Source organism: Micromys minutus (assembly GCF_963924665.1).
Source record: "Micromys minutus genome assembly, chromosome: 7".
Classification (NCBI taxonomy): domain Eukaryota; kingdom Metazoa; phylum Chordata; class Mammalia; order Rodentia; family Muridae; genus Micromys; species Micromys minutus.
Window position 1 is genome coordinate 4,724,106 of NC_137976.1, and position 17,760 is coordinate 4,741,865.

The window sequence follows — 17,760 nt, forward strand, 5'->3', positions numbered from 1 at the left end:
ACAATTTGTAGAATCTAGTGAAAAATGGTACTCACTCACCACATGTCTGTGCTGTTTTGTGCACCAAGCAGGTCAAGTATCATAATAAAATGGTGTGATAGGTAGCATTTGCTACCTTTGAGACATCAAGTTGTCATAGTCCTATAACTAGAATTATAAATGTTTGAAGAATTCTTTCAGGGCAGCAGCTCTAAAATTTCAACCTTCAAGGGCTAAACACAAGAGCAGACAGCAAAGCACACCAGGAAGTTGGAAGAGTCAATGTCCAGTCTTTAGAAAACTACTAAGGCTTCTAAGAAAAGGACTTTTTCAGCTTTATTGGAGCATGCATGATTTCCCCCCCCCCCCAGTATAAAACACAATACACTGATACACATTCTAGGGTAAAGCCCTGAAAAGAAGAAAATGGGAGAGAAAAGAGATAACCAGGGGGAAGGGCTGGGAAACCTACAGTAAGGAGGATCAACCTCTAAAACCAGGAGCTAAGTCAGAGAGGAAAACACGCAGAGTCTGGTGCCTCTGGTGCCAAGATGCACATGCAGGAGTCTTGACCAGGTATCAGGATTAACTCCAACCATAATGGTGTAACATAACAAGCACCAATGTTAGGTTCTGAGAACATACTACCATTATGTTGTAGTCCCTCCCCAAATGTACACTCCAGATCCAATCATTAGGAAAGAAACTGATCCCAAGTTGTGAGGCAGTCACATTCACTGACCTCAAACGTGGGGGTGGGAAACAGGAATATGTCCCACACTAAGGGAAACAAAAGGCACCAAGTTAAATACAACACCAGACCTCTATAAGGCTTCTCTTTAAAGCTGCTGACCAGCAACATCTGAAGTCTTTCAACTAAAACCACTGCATGTCACTTTCTAGCTTTTTACACTAATTGTGATTAACTGTCCTTGCTGTAAAAAGGCACGGAGAACTAAAGGAAGCACGTGAGCAAGTAGCTGTGCATCTGCAGGCAAAGGTGGAGAAGCAGCTTCCGGGAGACTTGGGAAAGACGTTCCCATGCTCCTTTGTCTTTCTGAAACTTCCCTGTAACTTGAAGTGATTTTGAAGTTATAAGAGGAAATCCAAGAATATTCTTATCCCTTGGTTTACACATAAGTAGCCTTAGCCACCATCTGTGTCACTGTTCACAATGGTTAATGTATCAATACCAGCACGGGGATTTCTGAAGGCACTCAAGAGCCAAGACGGCAAAAACGTGAGTAGAGTATGATGTGTTAAAACTGGACACACAACACTGAGTTTAGGACAGATATTCACACCAAGTCACACAAGTGTAAATTTTTCATTTTATTCAAAGTTGGTACAGAAATTCTAACATTTCCATAAAATAATTACTACACTTCAGTTACAGGACAAAATACCACAGAAAGGAACGGACTTTGCAAGAAATATATTCATCTTAAATTTTCAAATACTTCTGAAGGCTAATGCAGCAGCAGGAAAGTAACACGAGTACACAAAGAACAGAGTGTTTTGTGGTCAGCAATGAAAACGAACAGCTCCGTGAGCAGATCCGCTTCTGGTTTTTCCCATTTTTAAACAACAGCAACACTTAACACAGTAAACCAAGATCATACACGTCTACAGTTTTAAAAATCAGTTGTATACAGTATAGGCAAGTTAAATTTGTCATGAATAATTTACAACTTTAAATCTACAGTTTTAATTGTTTTTCTTTCAAGATGGAAGTAACCTAGCTTATAGCAAATTCTACTTTCTTTGAAACTAAAGCCTTCCACAATGAAATGGACCTGATTAGTGAAACTTGAAAAACTCTGAAGGCATCAGAGAATAAACTGGAAATGATTAAAAGTTAACTGATAACACATTAGTGTTAATCTACCCTATTATAACCTGACTTGGTCTACAACAATACCACACTAAAATGACACATGTACATAATACACAGCCCCAGGGTACTGACTGGAGTCTTAGCCAGAAATGTGAACACAGCTTTCACACACAGTACACTGGGGAAAATATTTCTCAATGCAGACATCTTTTTAAATGCATTAATACTTACATATCAAAATTACTTAGATTAAAAACAGCAGTATTCTGCTGACATTTGGCTTTAAAATAAAGGAATGAATGAAGCAATTTCACAGGATATTATTAGAAAAGGAATTGTTTTCTTCTTGAAGAAGACTACTAACTTTTGCACAGCAACTATTTTTGATATCCATCTTGTCAAAAAAAGGAAAAGAACAAGAAGACAACAACAAAGCAGCAAAGCCTAACTGGTCACGTGGTGGTCAGCAACAGTTCCAAACAAAGAAAGGCAGCCAAGCAAGGGGCAGGCGAACCCTCACAGACTGAAGCAAACCCGACAGGGACAGTGGAGGAATGGCCCCACACCATCATCCAACATTACCACAGTATGTCGCTATTAAAAAAATAAAGCTTTTACATCTTACCAACCCCACAGACAAGTCCATCAGCAAAGACTTGATGATCTGTTTGCCACTCAGAAGTCTGAGCTCTCACAGTGGAATTAGGAAATTATACATGTTTACACTGCTGTAACTACATCTCACTGAAGCAGTTTCCCATGAAATTATAAATGAAAATCATTTCTGCCAAAGAAAGTTTAACAAATGTTTCTTTCCTAAAGTTGTAAGAAACTCTTAAAGGTACAAGATACACAGTCTTTAGGCCTAAAAGTCTGACTGCTCTACACTATCACATATTGCTAAGTGAAGGATTCCTCACACACTCCTCCCCTCAGCTCCCACCCCACACTGCAGCCTCAAGGTCACCTGTTGAAAATTCTGTTGTGGGCACACATGCCTAGCTTTTTGCTGGAGCGAAAGAATCTCTCCATCAGTGTTCATGTGAACTCTTCTAAGACATAGAACATAGCAAGACCGTGTGTGTGTGTGTGTGTGTGTGTGTGTGTGTGTGTCTGTCTGTCTGTCTCTCTCTCTCTCTCTCTCTCTCAAGCAACACTGGTCTATGCCATCTCAGATCTTTGTTAGAGGTTACAAGCCTCTCCCTTAAAAGCAAAAGTATCCAAATGGAAGACACACTCTCTTTTCTGAGAGCCATATCTTAAAATGTAGAGAGAAGAGAACGCAGCTCACTCTTGCTCCTGGTAAACATGGGACTGTTTGGAGGTAAGGACAACAAGGGGGAAGGGAATGCTGTGTGGGAGGAAATGCATCTTCATTTCGGTGTGCACAACTACAGCTTTCCAGGCGTCTAGGCTAGGAGTTAACAGGACAGACTAAAAAGTCTTAGTGCCACTGTGAAAAGCAGTGTCATGTCCTATCTGTCCAGAGATAGTTTGATGTTCAGAACACAAAGATCTAACTCTCTACTAAAAAGTCTAGTCAGGCACATAAAACAAAGGTAACGTCACCTCATATAAACTATATAAATCAATATTGTACTTGCACTATTTAATGTGAATATTTTCATGTCTTTAGAGCACTACTGACAGGTAATATTTCTTCTAGATGAGATTTTTTAACTGTTCAAATGACTGTAACTTACAAAGCTGTCCCCTGTTCTGTCCGCCAGGAACCTGACCATCCCTGTTCAGCTTCAGACTGTATCTGTGCAGGCCTCATTTCCCCAAATATAGCCAGTTGCTCTCTCCATCAAAGCCACACAGACAGAGTGAGCTCCCGAGGACGGGGCTGTGACAGCGGGCTCCCCACCTAGACTTTCTGTGCTGTGGTCTTCCTAACAACTCTGGACAAAGACTGGGTGGGTTTATGACTGGCACTTGTGGGTTAGTAAGAATCCTATTAGGTTTTGTGCTTTTCACAAGCAGAAACACACACTTGTGAATACAGTTTTGTGCTTTCTATGGACCTTTAGACTCTCCTCACACATGGGAATATGAACTATTGTTCCTAAGAAGTTCTTAACAAACCTATATTGAAGTTAAAATAGACACAAAATTATAATGTAACTTTAAATTTTAAATAGATATAAAAGCAAGTAAAGATGAATAAATAACATTAAGCTACAATACAGATACTCAACTGCCTTGTTCCCTTGAACCAGAAGACTGCATAAAAGTATATAAATGTGGACTTTCTTCTAGTCTCCTTCACTAGTTACAATAAAGGTTTACAGAGAAAGCTTACTACTAAGAAAGGGACAAGTTCGAACTAGCATATCAATACTGGCAGGCAGAAGGCACCAACCCAAGCACAATTCTCAAAATTTGATTATATAATATAGAAAACTTTTATCAGCCTCTGCCATTTGAAAATTTCAATGAGTCCAATTTGTCTCCAATTTGCACACACGAACACACACATGCACATATACACTCAGGTCCACACAGACACATATATACATACAAAAGTTACTAATAACATTCTATTTTCATAAGCCTAGGCTATATTGGTAAACTGAACATTAATGTATGAGTTATTTACACATAAATGTATATATCTAGTAGCACTAGGAAAGTAGGGTGAATTTATTCATTTATGCTGTGGCTATACAGTCAATTTTATGCTGTCAGGAAAACCACTAGCATTTCACTAGACACACACTGCCTGGGAGTGAGACAAAGGGTGGAGTGCCATCAGAACTCCTCAGCCTTCCTGGCACAGCAAAACCACTCTCTACTTAGAGGAAGCGGACTGTCTACGGCACGTGCAGGACGCACCGCTGTAAAGACACACAGCACACCTTTTGTTTTTGAGCAAAATGCTACAGGCCAACAGCTGCTGGTTGCCAGAAAAAATGAGTGGCTTACAACTCAAACTAAACCTTACCTTTTATAAAGGAGTGAAGAAAGAAACATGACCAATGTCACAATGTTGTTACAAGATCAGTCCGTAGTAAAGCCTTATTGCCAGCACAACAGGGTGACTTTAACTGAAAGTCATGGCTGAGTGTGGGTCTTGGCACTAGCAACATTCTCACACAGAACCTCTGCTCACTTCAGTCCTAGGAGTCAAAGCAGCTGGTGTGCAAGAGACGGTCTTCATGTCTCTGCTTATGCCCCAGCTCTGTCCCTTAACAGCACAAGTGTTTCTCTTTAAAGCAACTAGATCAAATCTTTATTTACCTCAGGGCAAAAAAAAAAAAAAAAAATCAAGTCTTTTTGTATCATGTGTCACCATCATCTCAAAGGGACTTCTGTGAAAACTCACTACTGACTGTTTCCTGACCAAAACACTAGTGCTTTTATTATTAACCAATATAAATCTGACAAAATTATCATGGAGACATTTATTCTCAATAACACTTTTAGCTGCTGTAAGTTTGGTAGGCTTAAAAGTTAACTGTTTCGTTATTTGGTTGTAAGTAGTCAATGCTGGGGGCAAAGGAAGACTTCGGTACATCCAGACAGCCCGTGAGATAAGCCAAGCGCTGCACAGGAGAGGAGAAATCACTGAGATAAAGAACAGGCTCCAGAGCAATGGAGAAAAGAACCAGAACGCACTTGGAAACTCAGCTTAGCTGAGAAGGCCTACACATAATGACGCCTAGAAGCTTCACTTTATGTCAGCAGTGGGGTCAGCCACCTTAGCACCTGCTGCGTCTCCAGAGCTCTTCTTGCTTACCCTGTAGGAGTCAGCAGGCTGGACCTCACTCCCTGGAGAGGGACTTATGCCAGAAGATGGTCCAGATGCTTCAAGTGTTGGAATTTAAAGAATGTGACTGTATACCTTTAAATTAAAGCTGTGTTTTGTTTCATTTTATGTACACTGTTTTCTGCCTCCATGGATGTCTGTATGAGGGGGTCAGATCCCCTGAAACTGGAATTACGGACAATTGTGAACTGCCATTTGGTTGCTGGGAATTAAACCCCAGTCCTTGGGAAGAGCAGTATTCTTAACTAATGAGCCATCTCTCCAGCCCCTGCTGCCAAAGATAACAATCTGTATTACACAGGGATGTCACATCTGTTAAGTTTGCTTTTATTATTACTTCTAGAACAATCTTCGTACCAACAAGGCTCTGCAGTCACATAATTCAACAGGAATGGTCTTGTGCAAATCTTTCAACATAAACATGGAGAACGGTGAGGTGTTGCTACTAGTAACCTATGTGGTCCCTTTCCACTCACACCTCCAAATGGAGCTGTGAATGGGAATAAGGCATGAGGGATGAAGCCATCTTAGTACTACACATCTGAAATTAGACCTAACTCTTTAATGGGTAATGAAAGACAAAGCGTATTTATTTGGTAGAAAATAAGGCTCATCTGTAGATTACACAAAATGATATTTGGAGATGAGGAAATCCTGCACCTGGAATAAAGACTCCTGATGTGGGCATTAGATATTCTTAATGACCCTGGACAAGGGTTTTAACCTCACACTGGGAAAGCTCATAACTCCACTGATCTATTCTTAAATGGGATGTTTCACAAAATTTAGGATCTCTGATTCTTTCTTATGGTGATGGCGGACAGACTACCCAGGTCAGCCCTCCTTGCATGATAATGGATCCTCTGAGCTGGCGATAAGGAAGCCCAGGAAATAAGATCCACTAAATTTGAGTTAAAGGCAGGTGCTATTACTTGATGCTTCTCTAAAAACAAAAGCAACCACTTCCTAGAAAGAATAGCTGGGAGAGATCAGCCCAGCTGTTTGTTCTTGGGATGACAGGATACAATCTTCTGAGAGAAAGAGAAACCTGAAATCCCACAGAAGAGCCATCAACCATTCTCCAAGCCACTGGCAAAAACAAACAAACAAACAAACAAAACCCCTTCTTTTCAGACCCAGACAAGAACTGCCTGGGAAGACAAAGTAGCTTGGCTATCAGAGGATAACTACTTCTCTCCTACCTCTGTAGACCAACAGCCTCACCTACCTCACATTTACTTTTAGCCACTATTTTAGTCAATGTACTCTTGTCAATTCCAAACCTTAGCTTGGACAAACACAAAAAAAATGTGTGTATAAATGTCTACAGACCCATGCCATCTTCTAGGATTCATATGGAAGTGAAGGATGAACATTTTGCTAGTGTAAAACCATGTATCATTCCAGGAACAATCACTGTAATGAGCTATAAAGACTGGTCCCCTGAAATGAGGCTGCCATCACATACTTATTCAAACACATTACCTATTACTGGGAAGCAGTAAGAAAGACAAGCTTTAGGGACTTCAGACTAAATAGTGATGTTTACACTGGTAAGAATAAACATCTAATAGATACACTAAGTCATTCCTTATTGTGAACATTAGCTCTCTAAACTTCACCTACTGCTATTTACACAGACAGACACATGATGGAGTATACTGTGTATCTTACTATTTACACAGACAGACACATGACGGAGTATACTATGTATCTTACTAAAAGTCAACAAAAATGGGGTAAGAGGACTCTAGCATTCCAAATTATTAGGACTCAACACTAAGTAAAAGGGAGACATTAACATAGACACCTCCTATCCACTTATATTGTACATACGAGGTTGAGGAAGACCACTCGGCCAATGTTTCCATTTCTGCTAACTTGCATAGGAATGTATTCAAAGGAAATGTTAATTCCTACAACTTAATCCAAATTTATACAACCCAAGACTGTTACTTTCTCAAAGCCTGAAAGGCTATCTCAAAAATAACTGTTTAAGAGAAGACAGCCACAAACCACGGAAATCCATCCAAACACATGGGCAAACTCTGAGTTCACATATAGAGGCCTGACTCCTCCCTCACCTTTCCAGTCAAGAAAAGGATGGTCCCTATCTACTTGGCCCCAGGTTATAAATCTCAAAAGAGAAACTGAGAGAAAAATTGTACAAGGCACTCTAAGTTCTTCAGAAATGCATGCTACTCATACAAAGATGACTTCTTCCATTTACAGACTCAGTCCCTCAGAAAACCTCCAGAAGATAGGAAGACTGTGTGTGACAATCCCAAACGTCAGCATTGGACTCATTAAGTCCATCATCTGCATTACAACAAGTTGATGCATTACAAAAAAACATTTTTTTTTGTTTTTGTTCTTTTTTAGTTATTAGGACTGAGTTTGACTGAAAAATCTATAAAATTATCTATAAAAGTAATAATTCCCCTTAAGTACAAGGCTTAATAAAAGTCATGCAATTTAAAAAGTTATCAGCTTAAAGAAAGTAGGTACAGAATTCACTTTCTTCATCTCTAATGGAGGAGAAGAGGCAGTGTTGAGGACATAGGACTACACACATCATCCTTAGAATTTTTCTTGAATTCCTTCTGCACTATCCTCAATAAGGAGAAACAGCCTACAAAAAAGATCTGTTGCCCATGGATGCTGCAACTGGATACCAAGCTAAGATAAGGTCAATACCCCAAGTCCTCCACAAGTGTGCTATCTCCCACAAGCACACTGCTAAACCTAAAAGTCCCGGTTCATGGCAACCTAAGAACATGCTGACCATCCTACAGATCTTACATCTTACTATACTCATCAATAGTAAGACTGCCGAGTGTTCTATGACTGACAGCCAGTTTGTAATGAAACATACTCATGAGTTAACAGACTCTAACAGCATAGATGTACACACAGAAAATCTTCAAGACAGACAGGAACGAGGAAGAGAACTTATAAGGAATGCAGTATGGTATCAGAATTAGACTGTTCCTCTAAAACTTTAACAAGTGTTTCACAGAGTCAGCAAGTGCCGAATCCAGCACACAAGCAGTGTCAGCTCCCCTCACCACACTGGACATCTTACAAATGGACCCATCTGGGAAGGCATTTGGCAAATAAGGAATGTTACAAAATAACAAGAAATCAGCTAGAAAGCAGGTAGAAAAATGATCCATCATCTGTTTAGCATTAAATTTACCAGTCATTGTATGGTAGCCGGCAATTCTCAAACTGTATTTTAAAATAACCTTATCTGATTAATAAATGTGGGGATCATCAGCAGTATTTACTTCCCCCCTAATTAAAAGCAAAACTATAGTCAGGCTTGGTTGTCATCTGAGTATGGTTCAGTTTAAGTAGGAAAAATAACAGGGAGGGAATGGAAACAACGTCTACTCCAAACTGGTTGCTAACATTTACATACACGTGGTACAAAAAGACCTGCAGGAAAACATTCTTCTTTCTCTTGGCAAGCAGAATCCACAGACTCATGCTAACGACCAACCGCACACACAAGGCTGTCCCCAAGTCATTACTACACAACAGACTAGACTTGCAGGACATAACTAATCATACAGTCTCTACGAATTCAATTTTTTTAACTATAGCAGGAATTAGAGACAAAAACCTTATAAATGAGCAAATTTACTTCAGCATAAGGTCTACTAAGACTTGGCAATGTAGACAAAGACACTTTACTCATGACACTGTGACATGTTCTGTTCTAAGTGATACATGAGAATAATTGGTCCCTTCTTACTTTGGTATGGAAAACTCTAAAACCACATTTTTATTTTATTTATTACTATTTTTTTTTGCACATTTCATTCTGCTTTGTTTCATATAAGTTGAAGATTTACTTTTCCTCCATCTCTGGGAAAATAGTCTTGCAAATAGATGATTTTTCTGTTAAGTAGAGTTTAGCTAAAACCTTCAGCGTAAACAATGCCTGAGAGATGCAACCATTACATTTTTGTTTTTAAAGACCAGTATTTTCTTTTAAGTGTCTCACCATATTCTTAAGTTCATAAGGAGAAATAAACAAACATGAAAATCCCAAGGGAACACACAGCAGAAAGTCCAATGTTTAGTATCACTTTAACCTGTGGAGTCTCTTCTAACATTTGTAAACAAACAGCCTCCTCATCCATCAAGTCTCTGAGACTCCTCTTGCTAATGCTTTTACTTTTAAAGCCACAAAACCAGTCTATGAACTTCCAATACCGGCTTCTGTTTTCTGCTTCCTTCTCTCTCTCTCTCTCACCCATGAGAGCTGCTTGCCCATTGGAATAAGCATCTACTGGTGTTTCGGCTTCTGAATGACCCATGGAAGCCGCTGGGTTGCCCTCCTCTCGGCATGTCACCAGCAGATTAACGTCTTCAGGTTGGAGTCCCTTAATGCTGTCTTCAGACTTCCCATTGGGAATAGTGTGGCTGATGACGTCACTATTCTCACTGCATCGCAGAACGCTCTTCTCTTGCATTTTATACGGTTCGTCTTTCTGAGAGCAGCTCTCCTTTGTCACCAGGGTCTTCTTTGACCAAAAGGTAGTAGTACGGATCTGATCCTTGGTGGGAGGTGGTGTGAGAAGACTAACAATTACGGTAATGAGTCCTGTGATCCAAAATAATGCTGTAGCCACGTACATATAATGGATGTCTTTGATGAAGCCTGGTCTGTTATCAGGTTGGTCACACTCAGGAGCACGGTAGGTAAAAGCCAATATCAAACGGACAGCTCCAAGAACAAAGCCTGCCATTCCACCATAGAAAGCCCCTTGCTCATTGCAGCGTTTCCAGAAAATTGCCAGAAGGAAGAGGGCCGCCACTGGAGGGGTCAGATAATCTGCCACCTCCTGGATATAAAGGTACATTTGGCCTCCTTGCATCTCCACAATAATTGGCACCCATGCTATGCTGATGACAACCATAAAAGCCACAAATATCCTGCCCACTATCATTAGTTCCCGGGAGCTTGCATTCTTGCGGATAAGTTTGTACACATCGAGGGTGAATATGGTACTGGCGCTGTTAAAGATGGAGTCCAAGTCACTCATCAGAGCTGCAATCATCACTGCCATCATCAGGCCCCGAAGGCCCACGGGAACCAACTTCATTACCAGGCGTGGGTAAGCAATATTGGAGCACCCAGCTCTGCTTCCACACACTTGCATGCAGTGTTCTGGGTTGATGCAAGCTATATCATCAACAAATAGTATCCTGGAAATCATTCCTGGTACAACTATGATAAACATTGGTAGAAGCTTCAGGAAGCCAGCCATCAGAGTAGAGCCTTTGGCATGAGCAATGTTTTTGGCTGCTAGAACCCTCTGCACGATGACTTGGTCAGCACACCAGTACCACACTGAGGCTGGGGTCTGCCCAAGAATGAATCCAGGCCATGGAACATCTTCATCTGTTGGATCTCTCAACATTTTTAGGGCATCTGCCTTAGGATGCACCATACAAGAATTTGTGTTGGAAAGGTTGTATGTCAACAAAATGGAAGCAACATTGGGTGAGGCCAACATGTACCTTCTCTTAACTTCCTCAAACCCTCCAATCTTCATCATGCTAATAACCATAAGAGTGAGTGCCCCAATGATCATGAGCAGAGCCTGTAGAGTGTCTGTGTAGATCACTGCAACAAGGCCTCCGGTGACAGTCAGCAGAGCAGTCATGCCAATGAGCAGAATGACAGACACATAAAGGTTCCAACCCAAGGACTCCTGGATAAAGAGGGCACCTGAATACAGATCCACTGAGAGCTTGGTGAAGATATAGAGAAGCAGAGACAAGGCTGCAAAATAGACCTGAATCCTATGGCCACCGAATCTCTTGGACAAGTATTCAGGCATGGTATATACCCCTGACCGGATGTAAATAGGGATGAAAACCCATCCCAGAAGTTGCAAGAGCAGTAAGGCATTGAATTCCCATGCGCCCACTGCAAATCCACTTGCTGCTCCAGATCCTGCCAGCCCAATGAAGTGTTCACTCCCAATATTGCTCACAAACAGAGAGGCACCAATTGCCACCCAGGTCATAGAGCGCCCGGCCAGGAAGTATCCACTCACAGTGCTTCTATTAGATTTCCACATGGCAAAAAAACCAATGCACATGACCAGGATAAAATACAGGGCCACTATGGCAATGTCTGCTGTCTCCAGTACAGCCCTCATTCTGGTAACGTGTGAATAAAATGTCCGAATGACAGAAGCGTCCAGCTTTTTATTTACTTATTAGTAACCCCAGCCAAGTCTGTAAACCATGCGTGCACTGGACTACACAGAGCAGCACAGCAGTTCAAAGTCTTTGTCCTTTGGTTTGCTGTCTTGATGGTGGTGGCTGTGATAAACTTGGAAGGAGACAGTTTAAATTTCCTCCGCTTCTCAATTGGGATTGAGAACTTAGCTCGTACTTTTAATCCACTCTCCACAAGACCATCAGCATTTACTCAGGTGCTGGAGGAGAAATTCTGAGTTGCAGCTAAGTCTAGTGAAGCCTACTGTACCAACCCTGCAAGGCAGCAAAGACAAAAGACAAAGATTGAATTAGAGGAGGGTCTCACTGAGCGATGAGGAAACTTTCAATCGAGCAAACACGGCGCAACATTTGTCAAAAAAAGGAAAGCATGTTTATAATACACTTTAGTAGCTACAGCAAGGCACAATCAATACTGTCACAGAGGACAGAGATAGCAGCCATTGTTTTGAGCTAAACACTATCCGTTGCGTCTGCCAACCATGTACACGATCCTTTCTTGTCTTGTTATAGCAGTCTCAGCTCAGAACAGGGCTGGAAATTTTAAGGGAACACAGGGACACTAAATTTTCCTAACAAAGCAAAAACAGAATTTCAAATACTGTAAGTCCTTGCAGTTCTGGGATAAGGAGACTAACATTATGGGCATCTAGAGTCCTAGATACAGGTACATTTACTGGGTGTTGGCATCTGCCTGAGAAGTTAAATGTCCTACAGTCAATGTACAGTCATAAGAAAACCTATAATTCTAAATGGCTAGTGAGAAACAAGATACCCCACACAAAAGTGCTACAACATAACTTCCCACACTGCCCTCACAACACTTTTCTGCTAGGAGGTGTCAGAAGGAATGGAGAAAAAACTTTAGAAGTAACAACATCTTCCCTTCCTTCTTCCCCTTCTCGGGTAATAATTCCAAAACAAAATCTAAGAAAAAAAAATCATTTCACTCAAGGTTTGGTCTTATAGAATATTTTCAATACTGTGATGTGTCTTAATTCTTTCTTCGTGAATGAAAAGCAAAGGGAGACGATGTTCTGGAAGAATGAATAGTTTGTTATTCTTCTTCCAAACCCGAACAAAACAGTTGTCAACCATTAAATCATCTTCAATAAATCCATCTGATATTTTCAGTTCTGGATTAAGATGATCACTCTGTAAAACACACATTTAAACATAACTACAATCAAATTATAAAGCTGATGGGTCTCCAATTAGTAAGTCCTAGATCTTCAAATAATTATAAAAACAGCTGACAGATCATTAAGAATACTGTTTTTATTCAAAGTATTAAGATCTAAGTAACTATGCTTACTACTGAAGAAACCTCAAAATAAAGTTTCCCATGCTTGAAAAAAAAAATTGCTTCTACAAATCTAGGTATTTTGTTTTTAAATATCAACAGTAAACTTAGGAGCCATAAATACAAATAAGGCCACCTTTTCTCCAAGCAGTCTGAAATAAACCTGTACTGTTAAAAACTTGAACACACTAAATAACCAATTAAAAAAAAAAAAACAAAAACAAAAACAAAAACTTGAGCACACTCTCACCAGGAAAAAAAGAGTCATTTCCTAAAGACCAGAGCCCTGCACATTCATCAGGTCTAATCCATACCACTCCCTAAGGGGCACTATCACCTGGAGCACTCTTTTACATAGCACACAATAATTATACCTACATTTTTTAAATGCAAATAAAAAAACTCCACATTAAAATCCTGCCTCCTGAAAGTCATGTCAGTGACAAGAGACTGCCAAAAGCAAAAGCCAAAAGCAAAAAAACAAAACAAAACAAAAAACCAACTTAAGTGTAAATTTGTATCATTACTTCATACTTGCCAAATCCTGAAGATATTTTATAACTGCTTTCTTAATTCTCCAAATCTTTCAGGTTTACCAAATATAAATTAAACAAACAAAAAACTTTCCAAATTATTCAGGAAGAACCCTCCAAAAATTTAGTAAGATGACTAATAAACCTATTTATTTAGGATAGCTTTAAATGTTTGAATCTAAAGGGCCATCCTCGGTCACAGTGGAAAGGTCAGTCATGAGACCTGCCTTTAGTGGAGACAGGTACCCTATGACTCAAGGACCAGTGGACCCTTGTCACCTGTTCACGTACACAGGTAAACCCTTGCTGGTTCCAAGGACCGTCACATAAAGCTTTTTTTGGTAAAAGTTTAGCATGTTTTCCAAAGGCTGAGAAAACATTCAGAGCCACTGTTTGGAGGGAGAAGAGGATCCATCTCTGACCACTGTTGATGTAGCAGCTTATGTGTTTAGAGGCAAAGTACCCCAAAGCGAAGGAGACATTTTCTGTTTTTATCACTAGAGACCAGTGCTAGGACCACCACTTTCTCTGTTAAATTAGGGCTCGTTCATGGCATCAGCAAAGTCACATTCTGCTTTCTGTAGAATGTTCCACTGGGCTGAAGTTCACATACAAGGTCTGAGTCCTAACTTCCTTACATCTGCCATCACAGAAATTAGAGCTGCCAAATTTGAGCTCACAGCTGTCCGAGGTTGCACACAGGGACACACCTGTAATCCCAGCACTCAAAATGCTAAGGCAAAGGAATGCTTCAGTCCTAGGCCTGTCTGGGCTACTGTGAGACTGTCTCAAAAAACAGAAAGTGTGACTCTGCCTTCTCTGTGGGTCCTTCCAAAGCCACCGCTGACAGCATCTTCTCACTGGACACTGTAATAACGTGTAGGTATGTTTTTAGAGTTTAACAGGAATTAATACTTCCTGAAGAATTCAAAATAGAAAATAGTAACCAAAACAGGTCAATCCAGATTATACAAAGACATAAGTACTGCATACAGTACGAGGATAGGGCACTGCAAGTGTCCCTCATGAACAGACATTATCGGAGCCTTGAATTCAGCCTTTCAACACTATTTCACATTCCTTTAAGTTGGGGAGGTCATAAATAAATTAAACAGTAAGTTTTGCATATTCTTTATGTTTAAGTAGTGAACAATTCTCCAACAAAAGCACCATGAACGAAGTCCAGAGCCCTTGTTAAGGAAGAACACACATGGAGGTACCTCCATCTGCCAGCAATACTTCAAACTGTGCTTTGTATTCATAAGCCTTCTTTCACAGCTAACCGTTTTATTTGATATAACTTTTTTTTAAAGAAAAACATTTCCAGAACAGAAATATTTAGAGCATACAGAAATGGCCCCTCATAATAAGCAGATCCGTGCTAATTTCAAACACAAAAGTGTTTTGAAGTAGCAGGACTTTCCCCACTAAAGTCATGGGTGATACATTACTTACAGTTTCACACTAAGTCAGAATGTAGATTTGTTAGTAAATGAATTAAATCCATAGACAGAAGAGAAATGCACATGGTGCTGTGTCTGACCAACAAGAGGAGAAAAGGTGAGACATGAGACCCAACTTAAATCAACTATTAACTCCTTTAGGTATTAAAAACACAAATGAAAACAGAGCTAGTTAAACACTACATCTTATTTCTACTGTCTAAGGTGACTATTTTATTTATACACCAAACCAGAAAACCATTTATAACAATCTATAAAATCCAGTATGCATATATCTAAAAAGAAAAGCCACATGTCATAAAAACCAAACAGACAACAAGGAAAATAGGAAAATAGTCACTGAGCTCAGTTTGGGCTCCTGTTGCAATTTCAAGATATATGTGAATTAACAAAGGATCAAACAGTGGTTCTCAACCTGTGAGTAACAATCCCTTCAGGGGGTAGAGTCAAACAATCCTTTCACAGGGGTCACCTAAGACCATCCTGCATATTAGATATTTACATTATGTTTTGTAATAGCAAAATCAGATATGAAGTAGCATTGAATACAATTTTATGGCTGGGGTCACCACAATATGAGGAACTGTATCAGGGGTTGCAACATTAGGGAGGTTGAGAACCGCTGGATAGATTATGTAGACCCTAAAAGTGACCAACTGCACTGTCTTTAGCTTGGGGCTAACCTGCACAGGACCCCCAGCACAGTCAGTGGTTAGGCCTAGCAAGTTAAGACTATACTGACAGAAATAAAAAGTACTTGGCACCTGGTGATTTAAGGATCACAAAAGATACCTCGGGAAGCCTCTTGTTGTCACCTCAGTGTTCCAAGAACATACCCGAGGCTTCCTTTGTCTCTACCACAAAGCTACAGACAACACAGATGAACACCAGATTGCAAAGCAGTAAGTATAGGCTCCCAGACAGAGGTGCAGGTCCTTTATTACAGCAGCAAACAGTGACTCTCTGGAGAGCAGGACTTCTTGATTATAACAATGTATCTCTGTAATCAAGTGTGATATGCAACCACTGCCTAGGTCAACATGGAGAAAGTTCTTGATACTGCCCCCCAACAACAAGGTGGTGGCTTGGCTCAATTTATTCTCTCTCACCTGAACAGACTGGGAGTGACAACTCTGCCCTTTACCTATGGACTGTGTGCAAGGGGTTTTAGGGCCTTCACAAATGTTATCTATATACAGAACAAGAATATAAAATTAGACAATGTATTCAAAGTGTACAATTCACTTACAGCAGTTCCCAACCACTCCATTAACTCATGTCATTCATTTGAGGAAATACCAAAGCTTAAGTCATCTTAGACTTTGCATACACATTTTCACTTTATATCATCTTGAGTCAAAGTCCAATAATGAAAATTCTGTGAGTGAAAAAAATTAATGATCCCGTATACAAAGTACCAAGTACTCACATGGCTGTCTTCTAATGGGACTTTTAAAGAGGCAGAATGCAGATATAATACAGTTTACCAGAGACACTTAAAAGCAAAAACAAGTTTTCTTAATGCCACTGACATGGGTTTCAGGTAGCCACGAGTACAGTTAAAGACAGCACTACAAATGAAGTAAACTGACATTTAAAACCCTCATGATCATCATGACAGTTACTGTAACCATTTTATACATGAGAAAACCAAAGCATTAACCTGCCCCAGTCTAGTTATATGTAAAGTGGAATTTGTGTCACATCAGTATTTATATTGCTTCTGTCCCTAACTACAATGCAATACTTACTGCCTTCAAAGAAAAAGTCTTTCTGTGCTAACAGACAAAAATACTAATGATTTAAAAACAAAAAAAGCCACCTGCACACATCATACATGTTTAAAAACTGTTTGCAAGCTAGGCATGATAGCACATCCCTGTGATCCTGGGAAGGCTGAAGCAGAAGGATCACAAGTTTTGAGGCCAGCTACACAAAGCCAGCTCAAAAGAAACAATTTTGAGTGGCCCAAAATTCCTCATGATAGACACAGTGACAATGAACAGAACACTGTGGCAACTGGACACCACCTTGAGCAAGCACTCCAGTGTCTTCCAGTGCTTCACTCAAACACTATGGAGATTACTAAAGTTTACATCTCCTGCACAATCACTAAGCACCAAGAATGGCTCCTTAAGCAGTACGAGAGGGAAATTTAAGAGGCCAAAAGAAATAGAGCATTTCCTTCCCTCAATTTCAAGCAGCTACAAATAAGTGTGTGTGGAATGATGGGCCAGTCACTCTACAGCAAGAAAGCTCTTTGTTAAGATAGAAATGTGTCTGCGGACGCCACCGCCTCCTCCACCCTCTCAGCACTCCCCTTTACTGTCCTAACTCCACTTTGGAACGTTTCATATCTACTGCTCTTTCTTACTTTGTGTTTGTCTCTTCTCAGATGATTGCTCCCACACACTCTGAAGGAAGGCACGCAGCAATTCCCTAAGCTCAAGCCATAAAACACAAGCCTAAGCTTCCTGCTGCTGAGAACTTATGCACAACTTTTACCTTCTCCGCCTCTCCAACAGACCTGAGTTGCTTCACTGACTATCAGTCATTGGTGTTGGGTACTTACTTCTGAACCTCCCACACGCTAGGCAAACACTCACTGA

The 17,760-nt window shown here is 40.3% G+C and overlaps 2 protein-coding genes across 3 annotated transcripts in view; both read right to left on the reverse strand.

Annotated features, from left to right (window-relative positions):
- The window catches only part of MRPS6 (mitochondrial ribosomal protein S6), a 48,933-nt gene that overhangs the window by 19,075 nt on the left and 12,098 nt on the right, over positions 1–17,760 (reverse strand). The gene's annotated exons all lie outside the window — the stretch shown is intronic.
- SLC5A3 (solute carrier family 5 member 3) lies at positions 9,608–11,770 on the reverse strand (the record flags this gene model as incomplete). The annotated part of the gene is made up of 1 exon (XM_080919662.1): positions 9,608–11,770. One exon carries the CDS (start codon positions 11,768–11,770, stop codon positions 9,614–9,616), a length of 2,157 nt encoding a protein of 718 aa, XP_080775788.1. The 3' UTR covers positions 9,608–9,613.